This window comes from Hoplias malabaricus, chromosome 18, assembly GCF_029633855.1.
Source record: "Hoplias malabaricus isolate fHopMal1 chromosome 18, fHopMal1.hap1, whole genome shotgun sequence".
Lineage (NCBI taxonomy): Eukaryota > Metazoa > Chordata > Actinopteri > Characiformes > Erythrinidae > Hoplias > Hoplias malabaricus.
In genome coordinates, this window is record NC_089817.1 from 12,565,932 (window position 1) to 12,581,997 (window position 16,066).

A 16,066-nucleotide genomic window follows, 5' to 3' on the forward strand; every position below is an offset into this window, starting at 1 on the left:
GTGTAACGGCTAATATACTTTCATTCACGTACCACCAGTCCTCATCTGAAGCTGATAATTGTTTAGGACCATGTTCATGTTAAACACAGCAACTGTTTTGCCATTTCAAAGGGCAAATGAGGCAAATGGTTTATGTCACTGGATCTGACAGACGTTTGCTTTTACATTCCCATCATTGCTGAGTGCCAGAGTTTTCCCACATTTCACGTAACAGGATTCTGGGTTTTTCCATTAGTTCTTGTACTGACCCCAAGAACATTCACACAAATGATTACAGGCACCTTATGGCTCAAGGGTTAAAAACTTACTTTGCTTGGATAGCTGGATAATGTTTGTCCCATCTAAGGAATGGGCTATTAGAGTCACACTTTCTGCAGAACCCCACTCAAACCTTTGCCTAAGGATTGACATGCAGAAGAGGCGGTTCTTCTTAGAATTGTACTTATAAGTGTGAGTTTGGACTCCAGATGCACGGGAGTGACCCTTCTGCAGAGCCCCAAACTGTTCAGTCTCTAGTTCTACTCTCCTTACTTCACCTTAAGAGGATGCTAATGGTGGAAACACCTGTGGTGGACCCGGGGATAATGTACATTTTAACATTTCAGATGTGGCTGCGGGGATCCACTTCACAACAGCGTCTTTTAGTACGTGTTCATTCATGCAGGAGGTTGGACCCCAAGCAGTGGAAGTGATTTCAACCATTGATTGAGGTGGCACAGGTGGGTCAGTTTACCTCAAAAAAACATGATTCGTTGATGAGGGAAGTCCCCCTCCACGATTAAAATCTGCATGGCATCCTTGGCAAGTTACTTGCACCCATTTGGCACTGAGCCCATATGTTCTTACAAGCCGGTTGTGTCCTTCATGAAGGGAGCCCAAGTTCTATGAAGCATCTACAGTGCTTTGCGAAAGTATGCGGCCCCCTTGAACTTTTCAACCTTTTGCCACATTTCAGACTTCAAACATAAAGATATAAAATTTTAATATTTTGTGAAGAATCAACAACAGGTGGGACACAATCGTGAACTTAAAAGTTTTGTTCGCGCGTTCAGGATGCTGGCAAGTGTCAAAGGCTCCTGACGTCCAGGAAAATAGAAGACAAGAAACAAGTTTGGAGATAATGTGAGTGTAGGAAAGTTCATGAAATCCATACGCATGACGAAATTGGCTAAATTTTGGCTAAGGTGTCACGAACTATTGATTTTATTCTCAATTTATACAGAAACATTCTTCAAAGCGAATCGACTCCTTATGTTGACTTCAAAGAATCGACTCCCTATAATCTACTTAAAAGAGTCGGTTCAATGTGTCAACTCCTCCCTCATCGTCTGTCCTCGTTACGTTGGAATTGCGTTGTGTTGTAGGAGCTCGTGCCGCGGCAGACGTACACTCTTTAAAATAACGATTTTATCAACTGTGATCTGTGGTCCGCGGATCCCGTAGTAAACCTCAGACGGTGAGTCACCATTTGTTAACGGTGTTTAGTAAATTGGAATCGCGAAATCTATTTCTTTTTAAAAATGCTGTACCGTTCGTGTCAAGAAGGCTTAGCGTGGGGCCTACCAGCGCGGCTAGCTCCAAAAACGTTCACTGATATTAGCCTCTGAGTGAACACAATAGGTTGTGTTACCTCACAAAATCCAATCCTCAATATTGAAATATACCGTTTATTAATTAGTTTATTGTATGCTAAAGCTTTTATTTGTCTAAAAGAAGAAAGTCAGCTCGTCGTTAGCTAGCATAGCATTACTCAGCAAAAGCTAAATATGCAAGTGCTTTATTTGGATGAATTCATAAATTTAACGAGAACGCCTGAAGGACAGGTCGTTCATGTACTAGCAAACGTTGAAATTACTGAAGGCGACCACATTTTACTCCGTGTTTGAGGCAGTTCCCGATCACGGCCTTTGAACCCCGTTGTGGAAGTGCGCGGGAAGAACAACGACCCTGTACGGTTCATCTAAATTATATTTGCAAGGTTAAACTGTGTACCGCACGGTTGGGAAGCATCAACAAGATTATAATTTAGAGGCCTCTACCGTGAGACTTATGCCCAAATTAATTCTGTTCGTTTGGAAACAGATTTACTTCAGCTTAAAATGAGTGGGGGCGGGGGAAATACTTTTAGGAAGAGAAGTGGGCATTAGCATCTAAGTCAGTTAAATTATTTTATTCTTTCTGTAGAATATTTGTGTGGTTTTAGTGCAGTGTGTGTCTCCTTGGTTATAACTACTTAATTAATCTTTATTTTATTATTACTTTTTTTTTTAAAATAGATTGTCTGAAACACGATTCAGACGAGGACAAGCACTACCTGGATAATAGTAAAGCAATGATCACCAGAAAAAGAGGGAAAATGCTCAGTAACAACACAGAATCCATGAATTCAAGTCCTTTTAAGGAATGTCACAGTACCTTAGAAATTGCTACTGAAAGTGACATAAAAGACCAAACTTCACCAGAAAGTGATTCAAATGATTGGGGACTGGATGACCTATTAAATTCTGATTTCAACTGGGATTTAGAGAACGATGAAATTGCTCCTTTCCCTGACATTGGAATACAGGATCCAGTCCTGAGTGCAGAAGGGATGATGGATCAGGCATCTGATGTGTCCATTTCCTATAATAGCAGATCAACCCAGAGGCAGAAACCACAAGATCTTTCTGGTCGCATCAACAAAAACGCCATGGCGGCAAGAATGAACCGACTGAAGAAAAAAGAGTATTTAAATGGATTAGAGCAGCGTGTTGGATCATTGTCGTCTGAAAACCGTCTTCTCAAGCAGGAAAACAGCAGTCTGAACAAAAGAGTGGAAGAACTGGAGAATGAGACTAGGTACTTGAGAGCTGTATTGGCCAATGAGAGCATGTTGGCTCAGCTGTTGTCCAGATTAAGCGGTGTGAACGGCATGAAATTCTCTACCTCGCTTTTCCAGGAATCCAGTGAGAATGACCATGATTATGCCATGCCAAGGAAGAGAGTGAAGGTGGAGGACAAAAGTGCAGCAGGTGGCATCTGTCTGCATGTGGACAAAGACCACGTCTCTGTGGAATTCTGCACTAAATGTGCAGAGAATGCAAGCTCTTCACTTAAAATGTAGGGTCAAGTATTTTACATTTCTGAAGCTGAACTAAGTACATGATGTAATGATCATCGTGGGGACATCACAACATTAGTTGTCACATGTCAAGAGTTAACTGTTTGAATAAGGACTTGAATGGCATGTATATAATATATGCTTTAACTTACAAGTTACTGCTAAACTTTCTGACAGTTTTCTTTTAGGTGCTGGGTCTGCCCTGCAACATGAGCGAGTCTCAGAATATCCAGGACTGCCTGAATCCATGGTAAGGATCAAGATGTAGAAGACAGCTCAGAAATCAGTCTCTCCTGAGATGTTCTGCAGTGCCCTCTGCCAGTTCAAGGCACAATATGAACTTGTATATAGAGTATTTTGATGTTGAATATAAACAAAATGATTTGTTTTTGTTTTGACAATTTGGAACATACCTTTTGACAATAGTAGTTCTTTCTTGTTTGAGTTTAATGATAGAGGGCTAATTAGCAATGATTTAAAGTTGTTTTGAAATTATTTAAATAGGTGATGTTTCACAAAGGGTGTCTTGTAAATGTTAATTTTAATAAAATGGCATTGTGTCCTAAGGGAAAATTTCATACATTAGTTCATTTTGTTGAAATGAAGCCCTTTGTGAAATGTCACTCTTTTCTTGGAGGATGTTTTTCATGTAGCCCCCTTATTTTTCTTTATGCTAAAGTGGATTTGCTGTGTGGAAAGCTGAAGAATCGGGACCAGCAGCTTGCATCATGGCCTTCTAAATTTAAAAAGGTAGTACAAGCAGTGTAAGTTAAAGGTTTTACTGGTACTCCATCACACTGCAGATAAATATGCAAATTTACACCATTCTTTATAAGGGTTAGTATGTATTGCTTCATTTGTGCATGTACGTTGCAGAAAAGCACTTCAGTTTTAACTTCACATTACAGAAAAACTGTTTGGGAAACATTGTCCTTTTTGTATTTTGTTAAATGATGCATTGTATGTGGAGAAATGTCTGAAATCCAAAGAATGTTTAGGAACATGGTTATCACTATCTGCAAATAAATGCTATTTTTATCATCCACTCCTTTGAGTAATGTTACATTACTTTATGAAATTAACCATTCTCCTTTTCTTTTTTTAAGCAGCAGTTTCTACACTCTGCAAGTGTCTTATCCTTCCTCTTTTCTAAAGTGGATAGAGTGGTAAAAGTCATCATTCAACTTAACGGCAATACAAACTCCAACATACTGACTGCTCTTAGTGCTTTATGGTTTAAGGAGGAGGGAGCACATAGAGTGAGCACAAACAAATGATGAACAAAGTTCAGATCCAATACTAATGCGTCCCTGTTCTCTACTATGTCACACAATTTACTTGTGAAACAATTTATTTGTCATGATTTAAACAACCTTGCGAATCTCCTAGGGAGATGAAAGCTAGAACAGACAGGATATTAAGCTAAAGTCTTACTTTTTTTTAATTCATGGGTTACTAGCCTTAATGTATCATGTCATATGAAGGAGGGGAAAAAAGTCTTTAACATAACACCATGATTGATTTAACAAACCTCTCATATTGGAAGTTTAATATTGAGATCCTATGATTTTAGCACCTCGGTAAACTAGAAAATAAACATTAAGTCAAATGAGTCATGCATTGTTTATAAGGCAGTAATGATGTAAACAGGCTTTCATGTTAACTACCCCCTCCTAGACCAAGATTTAGAGCTATGGGTGAAAGAATTAAAAGTAAATATTTTTTGAAATAGTACTTATTTGTTTTCATATATGCATCAATTTTTGCCACTTTAAATCCTTGCAGTTAGACAACCATTTGACTTGTAGGTTGATCAGATCTATGATGTTACTAAGCTGTAAAAAGAGCAATCTTTTGAGTAGTGGGCAAAAAAATTACATGCATAAATCTGGGTTATGTTTTACCAACATACCTGAATATATTCAAATGTGTTGAAACGTGAACAGTTATTAATACATTTAAACAGGATAAAAACCTTAAAAACAAAAGTACTTAAGCTACTGCTGTATTTTGCAGTAGCGGGGTACAAGGGCTTTGTTTCCATGAAACAGCTTTTGTTAGAAATCTTATTTCTCTTGGTTTTTCATTTTCCTGGAAGAAATTGATATGACTTTTCATAATACATTTAAAATGATGCACTCCATAATTTAGTACATTCTTTTTCTTTTTTTTTAATTGGTTTGCACAATATAGGAACAGTGTTCAATTGACTACAACTTTAGAAAGTATAATAATGTGTAGGAAAAGTAAACAAGCCCAAGAAGGGCTTGTATGAAGCACAATCAGGTGGTCATTTTCTTTACAGCATAATTGTATAAACTGCAGACTGTAAAGTTACATGACAGCAAGTCCCATCAGCCAGTGTTTTACTACATATATATTACATAGCACTGTTATATTATATCCTCTCATTTTATATTCACACCCAAGCTGGATACAAGGTAAGACAATATAGATGTATATTGTTTCTATGACAAAATCAAGCTAAAAATGCAACATCTAAATACAAAGTTAAATTATTTCAGATGAACATGGAAGAAAATTAAATGCTGCTGATAAACCCTCTGAGCTGAATTGAAAGAGTTGTCTGATCTTTGGACACTGACAGGAATACCTCACAGTAGGTAACTTTTGGCTGGTGGATGGTTCTCAGCATGACAGTTACTAATCTGGTAGTATGTTGGCACGTTGCACTGGATTGTGTGGAGCACAAGCAGTGATGTGGGAGTTTTCTGACAGCTGGAAAGAGAATAGTCTGCTAACCATCCAGGCGACAATGTCCTGTGACCCCTGCACCAACAGAAAAGCTATGCTCTCTGATATAGCATTCTGTAAACTGGACTAACTAGGGGTGTCTGATATTGGCCAGTGGGTGAGCTTTAAAACTCCAGCAACACTAAACTGTGATCCATTTGTACAACACAACAGCTTTACCTAGATGGTGCTGCACCTTTGGTTTCCTGAGTGTAGAATGATGTAAGGGGGCCAATAAAATATACAAAGCAATATCTGGATTAATGTCATAGTGCAAGACTTTCTTTTAATAAAGAAAATGTAGAATGGAGAACTGAAGAGGTCATGTTTTAATGGTTTATAATATCAAATACAGTCCACAAATAATATAGCATATTCCTGAAATATGATTTAAACTTCATTTTATGGCCAGACTTTGCCCAAGGGAAAATAATACTGTGAAACTTTATTCAGTTGAAGGCCAGGTTTGGCAAAACATTAAGTAGCAGTGTGGCAATTTAGTCATTAAACTCTTCTATATCTGGTAATTTTAACATCTTTAGATAGATGTCAAAGTGTTTGGAGCTTAAGTATGTACCAAACAGAGCCTGTAGTAGAAGTACAACATACATTTTCCGCACAATGGGTTTGCTCAGGTTCTTCCAGAAGTGCAAAATGTTTCCCTTTTCTGGCATCGGAGTACTGTTGTACCTAGAAGACATTCAGGAAGCCATTGAAACGTGAAGAATTTTACATATAGTTCAGGTTAGAAGTTTACATAAAACTAGGTTACATATTTCAAACTCAAAACTCAACTGGACACACTGATACCATACATTTCTTGAAGACATTTTGAAAATACTGATTAGATTTTCTAAAGTAAAACAAAATTTTACATACACCAAGTTAACTCATATTGATGTAATGACTTTTTTTTGGCCAACAGATGAGGTTTGTGGACCTCAAAGTCCTCCAGCAATTTCCAATCAAATTTTAAAGGTACAATGACTACAGAATGGAAAAAGTGTTCCCTCCCTCTCTCATATACACTATATTGCCAAAAGTATTCAGTCTTCCAAATCATTTCACATGATCCAATCACATCCATTGCCACATGAATATAAAACCAAGCGCATAGGCATGCAGACTGCTTCTACAAACATTTGTTAAAGAATGGGTTGCTCTCAGGAGCTCAATAAATTCCAGCATGGACTTGTGATGGGATGCCATCTGTGCAACAAGTCCAGTTGTAAAATTTTCTCACTACTAAATATTCCAGTCAACTGTCAGTTCGTTTATAACGAAGTGGAAGCAATTGGGAATGACAGCAACTCAGCCACGGAGTGGTAGGCCACATAAAATGACAGAGTAGGGGCAACGGATGCTAAAGCACATACTGCACAGAGATCAGCAACTTTCTGCAGAATATTGCTACAGACCTCCAAACTTCATCTGGCCTTCAGATTAGCTCAAGAACGGTGTTTAAAGAGTTTGGGTTCCATGGCCAAGCAGTTGAAGTAAAGTCTTGCATCATCAAACGCAATGCAAAGCATCAGATGCAGTGGTGTACAGTGATGAGTCATGATTTTCTGTCTGGCAAATTTAAGCATTTAAATATTATTAAAAAGTCAAGTCACTAAATATGCTAATTAATTTTATGTAAACATTTGCACCAATTAAAATCTGATGATGTATACCTGAAATAAAATGTCTCATTTACTTTTAAATGACTAGATTTCACTTACATGTGAAACAACCAATGGCAAATTGTGTGGAGTGTTACAAAGCTGAAGAAAATCTGAAAGAGTTGGAATGTTTTGGTGTATGTAAAAGTTTGGCCTCAGCTGTACCCAGTAGTAAACAGGTTTGAATAAGATCACATACCTGGCTGCAAGCCCAGCATTGATAGGTAATGCCAACAAAATAGGATAAACACCACCACTGACTACACCCACTAAAGCACCTCTAATGAGGACACATGTGGGGCAGTTTAGGTCTCCTGCAATAAGAAAAGTAGTTACAACACTTAACTAGTGTTATTGGGGGCATCACATTGTTTATTTTAGATCTTACCTAGTAACAAAGGATTGCTGATAGCTGCATTATACAGTGCCACAGTTGTCAGGAAAGGGAGAACTGCCATAGGTAGACTTGAAGTAAACTGTCCTTGGGTAACATTGAGTGCACGTCGATAAAAACTGTTGGCTATCAAACCAGCAAATCCAGCATTACCACCCAAATAGATTGGGCCATATGCATATAGTTTTCTGTTGGAAGAAAACACAACTTGCCTTAAGTAAATTTTATCTGGGGTAATAATGAAAACCTGTAGCTTTTAATTCACAATTTAATATTTTACCCTATTTACAAATTGAAATATAACACAACAAACAAAAACCAAATCAAATGGAGTATGATCACAACTCCCGCCAACTGTAGCATTCAAGATGTGACTGCTTTGTTTTTTTTTTCCCATTCAATTTATTGGGAGGAATAGGTTTTTGTTTATTCATTTATTATTATTTTTATATTAATTGTTACATTGAACGTTTAACATTTTTTACACGTAAATGTGTTGTTCTTGTGTAAACATCATTAACAGAAAAACATTTAAGGGTAAATACATTTTAGGTTCACACCTGTCAAATTCTGGTAACCTTTCAAATTTCTTGGAAACCATTTCCATAATGACGCTCCTTGGAACCAGCTTGTCTGTGTCTTTCAGCGACATTTTTTCTTCATGTGTTCTGCTGAAAATACGAATAAACGGAAAACATTGACTATTTATGACCTAGAACAGCAGAGTTCAAATAAACTGAGAAGGCACGAACACTTCGCTGTTAAATACGGTGTGCATTGAAAAGTTCAACGCATTTTAATATTGTGCCTCACTGTTTTAACACTTACCATGTATTTCCTACAAATCACAAGCGTATATTTTGCTGTAATGCTCCTGTTGTTCAGCATCCCTCAGGGCGCAGCCATGTTTTACCACATGTTTCCGTGAACCTTCACCTCTTCAGATTGATAAGCCAGTAATGGGCACGCCGGATTGGTCAGTTTCCCAGCAGGCGGGTGCAGTCCTTGCACACAATTGGTGGTTGCAACTTTCAATCACAGCGAGGCGTGTTGAGACCCGCCCTCAGGTTGCTAAGGCGAAGCTGCTGTTGCTGCTAGAGATGAACAATCCGGCTCTTTTTTGTGAGTCACAGCATTGGACTCAGTTTACCAAACAAGAACATATTCTATTAGCTCCAAAACGTCTCTTCATTCAATAGCGTTGCTAGATTTTTCTTAAATGTAATCATCAATATTCTTTATAATTATAAAACGCGAGTCTAACTTATAGGTAACAGGAAATGGCATTATGATTTTTGTAAGAATTACATATCTACGAAAGCCAACATTAGAGGGTCCAGCAGTAGAAGTCTCACAATTCTTGCTTGGAACTAATCCTATGGCAATACTCAGATTAGTCAGATATGTAGTGTGAATTAAAGTTGTACTTTATTAGCCATTTTTAAACGTGGTCATAAAGAATTGTGGTAGGACGTTCAAAAATCAGTCTGACAGATGTCGTGTTCCTAATAACAAAAACAACAACAATAATAATAATAAAATTAGAAGAAAAAGAAGAAGAATAGCGTTTTTTTATGTGGCTCGGCTCTTAACATTGGGCGAAGACAGCCGATTCAAAGAGTCGGCTCTTTGGTGAACGACACATCATTAGTTGCTGCTGCTGCACTCTCCGTTCAGAGTCTCCTCACACAGAGAGTGGCTGAGAGATGCGCTGGACACACAAACACAGACAGCTGAGCAGCGGGACAAATGTGAATTGAAATGCAGTCAGCGTGCGTTTTGAGATGCTATATTTTTATGTCTGCTCGTTATAACTGGATTTCAGGGCTGTTAGTGAAGTGCAGAGGGCCACGCGTTTCACTCCGCTAGCTTCAACTTGCAGGTGTTTTCCGACAGGCGTCGCACCGACAGGCTGCTGTTCCCTCGGTTACATTAGCCACGAACAGCGGGGTGGTTTAATGGTTTAGCCTTTCGGATACATACATGTTTTACCTCAGTATGACACAGTATGTAACGTTAAGGGCTGTGTTTTAACTTTGCAGCCCACTGTGGTTCTTTTGTATTATTACACTGGTGTTACCTGAATGAAATTAGCCTGCTCTGTTTGAACACTATTAAGAATGAAAGCTAGTGTATGTGGAGTATCTCCAGAGCCTGTAAGTAAAGTCAATTCTAATACTTTCCATTTGAAATGTAATATACGCCTCCTGCCATGATAACATGCCAGTGTTTGTTGTTAATTAATAGTCTATTAAGCCATAACTACCAACATTCATTTCACAATTGGGACTGGATAAAATAATGTTAGTTCTTCTAACTTAGCACATTTTATTTTTCAAACCAGAGTGGAACAAAACATTAAAACCGACAGTAAATATGTGAGAATATTACCTTTTCAAAAAGGTTTAGATTAATCCTGTTCCACATAGTTATTCCACTGTTCCATAGTTATATAAAATCCATTTTTAATATCTTAAAAAGTAATTGACTAGAATTGTGCAATAATTGTACAGTAATTGCTATAAGAGTTGTCTAGAAATCCTGTAGTGTTACCGTAGGTCTTTTATATGATTGAACAAAACCGTTGTCAGAATGATTGTATCCATGTTTTAGCAATGCTGGTCTATGTAAAACAAAGCATGAAATATATAAAAGACTAAAATGAGTAGAAACAAACAGAAATTAAAACAAACAAACAAATAAACAAACAAAAACAACTGTATTAATGCACTGATCTGCACGTGCTTCTAAAATGACTGTGACCTGTCACTGGTTTCAATTTTAAATCTGCTCTCATGGCTTTGACGTGCATGCATGACTGAGGAGAGGATGGACACTACTCTGCCTTAAAATCACAGATGTATTGGATGAAAATAATACCAAGATGCCTTATGCATTTGTTGTAGTTAGAGAATGGCATCTAAAGGCTAAAGGTCTGTAAAAAACAAACAAACAAAAAAAAAAAAAACACGGTTGGAGGAACTGGGACAACGCTCTACATTTGGACGAGAGGTTCGAGTTTGGCACCATGACTTTACCAAATAAATCTCTTTCACAAGTTGGAAATATGAGCTTTTATCCTTTACAAATCATTTTCATGGACTGAATAACAGAGGTGGATCGTCCTGCGTATCGGATTATGATTTCCCTTTGTTTAAAGCTAATGCTTAGCGGGTATGCAGAGTCCTTGCCTGCTGGTAGAGCCTGAAGTTGTTTTCAGAAGCCTTTACTGTAAGCTGTAAGCTGGCATTGGAGAGCTAAATGGCCAGCAAGGCACTGCTTTAGCAGTTTTACTGGACTTTTCCCCCTCCAGAGTCCCTCAGATGAAGTGGGAACATTTGTGTGTTGGTCTCTTCACTGGCAGCTCTACAAGGATCTAGAGAAGCAAGTATGCCTTTGAGAAAAAGAGGTGAGAAGAAGCCACCCCCCACTACAGGGGCTTAGTTTTTCACATGAAATTTTGTGTTGTACATAACTCAAATTTATTTTGTTACCCTAGAACATATGGTAGGCTACATTATTTATAAAGCAGCTTGGATTTTGGGATAGTTTTTACCCATTTCAGTCATAATTATTTGGCTCTATGACATCTGTGTCATCCGTTTGTGGAAATGAAGCTTGTAATATAATTACAGCCTATAGTGAAGCTAGTTAGTATAAATAGACTCCAGTATAGACAGCACTGCTGGGTGTCCTCAGATGATATCAGATATGCTGTAGTTATGTTTCCGACTAACATGGAACAAATTTATCTACTTGTCAAGTTTCCGTTGTGTAATGGGCTAGCTGTCTCATATATCAACTTTGCATCTGTTTTCAATCATAGGTTAAATGCAAACTGACATTTAATTAACAACCCAGCAGACATTAGAAAGACGGCAGGGGAATACCAACTTTCATTAACTCAAAAACATAATGTCAAAAGAAATAGCCTGGTTTGTTATTCAAAGGTATATCTACTCAGTGTATATGACTGTGCTGTTTGTATTGTATTATAGTGTTTTACATGAAATGGCTTCATATGATATTCTTTGTTCTTTGATATCAAAAGTGTAATTACATAATGTGAGTTGCAACGTATATATTTTTGCATGTTTATTTAACTCATATTTTTTGCTTTTTTTCTTTTGAAAATAAAGTTGCCAAAAATAAATTTACACACTACCATAGACGTACTGTATTTGGTTAATTGAAGAATATTTCAGTGAATGGTTCTTGAAACCCCTCAACTGAAAGGTTCTTTAGTCCCCATGGCACTGTGTGGAGTTTTAATTAATTTTAAATTTTACCCTAAAAGACACTGACCTGTTGTGCTTCTACTCATAGATACAGCCCGAGCCTTAAGTTTGCTGGAGGACTACTGTGCAAAGCTGAAGAAACCAGAGGAACAGCAGCTCAAAACTGCCATTCAGCGAGTGGTGGGCATCTTCAGAAGCAGCCTCTTTCAGGCTCTCATAGGTGAGCCTTCACACTTGTTTGCTACAGAAGTGCCTAGACACAGAGGTGTTTTTGCTGTTTTGGAAAAATCCTTTCAGAGTCAGATATAATGTTCCTGAAGACATGTTGTTCTTTATTCAGAGATTTTCACAAACTCAGTGTTGGTTTGTCAGAGTACATTGTCATGTAAATATGTTGATTCTCTCAATGTGTTATTAACTGCTGTCAAATTAGCTCTGAGCACAGTTCATTCAGAAGCAGTGGGCACATTCTGCAGGTTTGGGCCTTTCTTCTGTTATTTTTAGCCTTGCTGATGTGGCAGGAGATGAGGTGCAGACTCTGGTCTTTTTTCACATGCTTTTTTTAAATCTTTGTTTCACATGGGTGTTAAAGAACAAGAAGAAGATGACCTCACATATGTGATAATTACTCAAGCCATTTTAGTATGTTATGTATGTTTTTGTCTTTTTGTTTGCTGACTTTATTTGATCTTCATGGTCATTTGACGTTTTGTGCAAAGTTATGGCAAAATATCAAAAATGTAAATATAAGATTAAAACATAAGCAGCAGTTTCCCAAAACCTGATTAGGTCCAAAGTTGGACTTAGGAACTGGGGTAAAACTTTATTTGAAGCTTGCTACATAACACTGAAATAACAAAGCAGAAACATGTACAGGCTTATTTTAGATTTTGAGATTTCCTTCAAATATCACGACAAATGACATAATGTTTAAAATAATTATTTTTTTCATAAAGCAAGTTTTGACTTGGTTTGGTGAATACATTATATGAGGTGTTAATATATATCTTTACATTGAAGACCTGGAATAATTACACAATGAAAACCTTGCACTTAATGTTATTGTCATTTGTCAGACATTTATTACTGAATATGACTCACTTCCAGTTCTTATTGTGATCTCTGGTGTTATACAGAATGATCTTCACTTGAACAATCGGAACAGAAACTTGGGTTTGATTGGAATGGCAGTGTCTCAAGACATGTTATAGAGATTTCTTATCTTACTATTCTTGTTATGGCTGGTGCCTGTACACATGTTTACTTGTGTTTATCGCTGTGGCAAACACAGAATGACTTCAGTGCATTATGCAGATAGCCCCGGTTTCCGCTACTGATTTACATTATTCTGATGGCCTACATGGAAGTGATTTAGTACCTTATATAAACAGGTGCCAATTTTACCCTGCAGCCTTTATAATACGGCCAGAGATGTAGCTTACATTTAAGCTTATATTTCAGAAACTATTTTTTTTAAAAAGGAATTTATATAGTGATTAAGTTATACTCATATGCTAAAGTAGAACTTGCAATTCTCTTAATGCATTGTGATATGAGTGCTTGTGTGTGTGTGTGTGTGTGTGTGTGTGTGTGTGTGTGTGTGTGTGTGTGTGGAGGGGTCAGAAATTATTTTAATGGTAGATTATGCTTTAGATGTTTCACTAGGCACACTGACTACTTAAATGTTTCATTATATCCGAGCAGATGGCATATAGTATATACACACTGTATTGTTTCTTGTTATGCTGACACACACGCATGACGGCTTGTGAAAATCAGCATATATTGTTCCCTGTGTACCATCACAGAGATGTGAGTGCAGAGAGAATGGTATTTTCCTTTTTTTTCTCTGAAAATGTTTACTCCTCTGAATCTCTAAAAGCATGCACATCTGGACTGTTAGGATTATGTGTCGTACATCTGTGTGGTGTCGAGCTCCAGGTAAAATGCAAATAAACACTGTTATTGCGTTGTTGGCTGTTAAAAATAATTGGCTATTAAAACTGGTCCAAAAATGGACGGTCAGCCATCAAAAATGAATAAAAATTAGAAACAGCCATCAAAATTCATGATTAGTGCACACCTAATTCCATCTGGAGCAACAGTCTGTTGAGTAACATTAAAAAAGGCTGCTTTTAATACATCCAGTAATTACAGTAACAATATGCACAAATACCCCTTACAATAAAGAGAGTACAAAGGAATAGAATTTAGTATTAAGCCTGAGGCATGGACATCAGGTGTCTGAGAAGTGCTGGCTAATGCTAGATCACAGTCTTTTGTTGCAGATCAAAGCTGAGAATTAGAACTGATGATTCTATTGCAAAACTGAATTACAGCACATCGTACCCATCAAATGTTCCACTCACTGTTCATTCTCACAACTCTGGAGGACCTAACCATTGAAGAATAGGGTAAAAGGGGCCAAACAGTGTATGCAGAACTACAGACGGACAGAATCAGTGGAGATGAGAGAATGAACAGTGAGTGTAGAAACAAGGAGGTGGTCATAATGTTATGGCTGATTGCTGTGAATAGAATTCAGACTACAGTGGATTTTTTGATGATTGGAGTGCAATGTTTAATGTTAGATGTTAATGTGAAAAAGTGGAGGATGTTTTATGAATGGCATACACATTTTTGGCCCATTTGGGTGAAGTTATACTTAAAAATCTTCAGTGGAGAAACATTATGCATATCATTGTGCACCGTTCTTTGTGTTTGTTGGGTATAAAGAACCAGAAGTCAAGTATTAATAATTTTTAATAAAGTGTATAGTTTTAAATATTCTGTCAATCATTTTACATTCAGTGGATTCACAAAATCTCATTATGTTCTGAATATGATTCATGGGACCTTTTTTTAAAAAAAATCTTTTATAATAATTGTAATTTTTTGAACAAGCCAAAGTGTCATTTTGTTCATTGCATAGAGCAAAAACAAAAAAACAAAAAAACAAAATAATAACAAAAATGTGACTGCTATTGTGTTTTAACAGTTTCTAAGGTGTATAATGTAGACCAGAACACTGAGTCATGTTGCCACCGGTGCACTAGAGTTCACATTGGATTAGGTGTGGTATCGAGAGACTGTAACTAGGTGGCTCTCATGGACAGCCTGTTGAAAAGGAGTGTACGTATTAAGTTATGCAGAAAATGTTCGCTGATTACTAGTATTTCTATATCTGCAAATACAGTAGCTTATATTAGTCTGAATGTGTTTGAGACTACATTGAAACATGGATTTTAGTTTTTCATTTAAGCCTGGAAAAGAGCAACAGAACAATTTAGAATTTAAAAAACAACAACAAAAAATTTATGACAGATGACTTTTGAACAAAAAATGACCTTGAACAAAATATATTCTTTCCACTGAAGTGTGTTCAGAGGGCTCTTAGTGGGTTTGATCTACCCATGAAAGACCTTTATAGAAGGTCAGGGAGTTCATGCAGCTTACAATTTTCTTAAAGCATAGGATGTAATATAAATGCTCAGAAATTAAAAGTTAATAAATAATAATAATATTATTTAGAAGATAATATAAATAATAGGAAATGTATATTACATTAGGACAGAAGGAAGAACAGATTTTTTTCATTGGATTGTAAAACCACTGGAAAAGGCAAATTCCACCAGTTCAGTTGTGTTGTTGGTATACGAACATAAGTTTAATAATTATTATAATATTAAATTTGTATTTCACAATTGGCCTAAGTGCTATGTCAGCTAAGGCAAATATTTGCCTATTCATTTGTAGTAATTGTATTGATATTCTTGTATAATTGTAATTTTTCTTTCTATAGCATCCTCATTCTGCCTTCAGCTTTACTTAGAGTTGTCATCTATGCAACAGATAATTCTCTGATAATCAGGCTGATATGTATATATGACTGTGAGTAGCGTGTCTGCCTCTGTTT

General features: G+C 36.9%; 3 protein-coding genes across 18 annotated transcripts in view; 2 read left to right on the plus strand and 1 right to left on the minus strand.

Moving 5' to 3' along the window:
* Window positions 1–1,325: 1,325 nt before the first annotated feature.
* Window positions 1,326–5,311, plus strand: crebzf (CREB/ATF bZIP transcription factor). Its single transcript, XM_066651301.1, has 4 exons — window positions 1,326–1,456; window positions 2,277–3,099; window positions 3,278–3,350; window positions 3,780–5,311. The coding sequence occupies exons 2-4, from the start codon at window positions 2,333–2,335 to the stop codon at window positions 3,801–3,803; spliced, it is 864 nt and encodes a 287-aa protein (XP_066507398.1). The 5' UTR covers window positions 1,326–1,456; window positions 2,277–2,332; the 3' UTR covers window positions 3,804–5,311.
* A 28-nt stretch (window positions 5,312–5,339) lies between these two features.
* On the minus strand, window positions 5,340–8,862 carry tmem126a (transmembrane protein 126A). Its single transcript, XM_066651302.1, has 5 exons — window positions 8,741–8,862; window positions 8,473–8,583; window positions 7,907–8,100; window positions 7,718–7,832; window positions 5,340–6,544 (listed from the first exon to the last, which is right to left on the minus strand). The coding sequence occupies exons 2-5, from the start codon at window positions 8,562–8,564 to the stop codon at window positions 6,352–6,354; spliced, it is 594 nt and encodes a 197-aa protein (XP_066507399.1). The 5' UTR covers window positions 8,565–8,583; window positions 8,741–8,862; the 3' UTR covers window positions 5,340–6,351.
* Window positions 8,863–9,624: 762 nt separating this feature from the next.
* dlg2 (discs, large homolog 2 (Drosophila)) overlaps window positions 9,625–16,066 on the plus strand; it is a 248,182-nt gene continuing 241,740 nt past the window's right edge. For 15 of the 16 annotated variants that reach the window (XR_010796099.1, XM_066651057.1, XM_066651055.1 and 12 more), the window contains exons 1-2: window positions 10,629–11,321; window positions 12,239–12,370. Coding sequence is in view for 15 of the 16 variants with exons in the window: in XM_066651057.1 (XP_066507154.1) it covers window positions 11,303–11,321; window positions 12,239–12,370 (151 nt within the window). In the remaining variant the exon portion in view is untranslated. Of the gene's footprint in view, window positions 10,069–10,628; window positions 11,322–12,238; window positions 12,371–16,066 lie in introns of those variants that run through there. The other variant, XM_066651051.1, reaches the window with a different exon arrangement.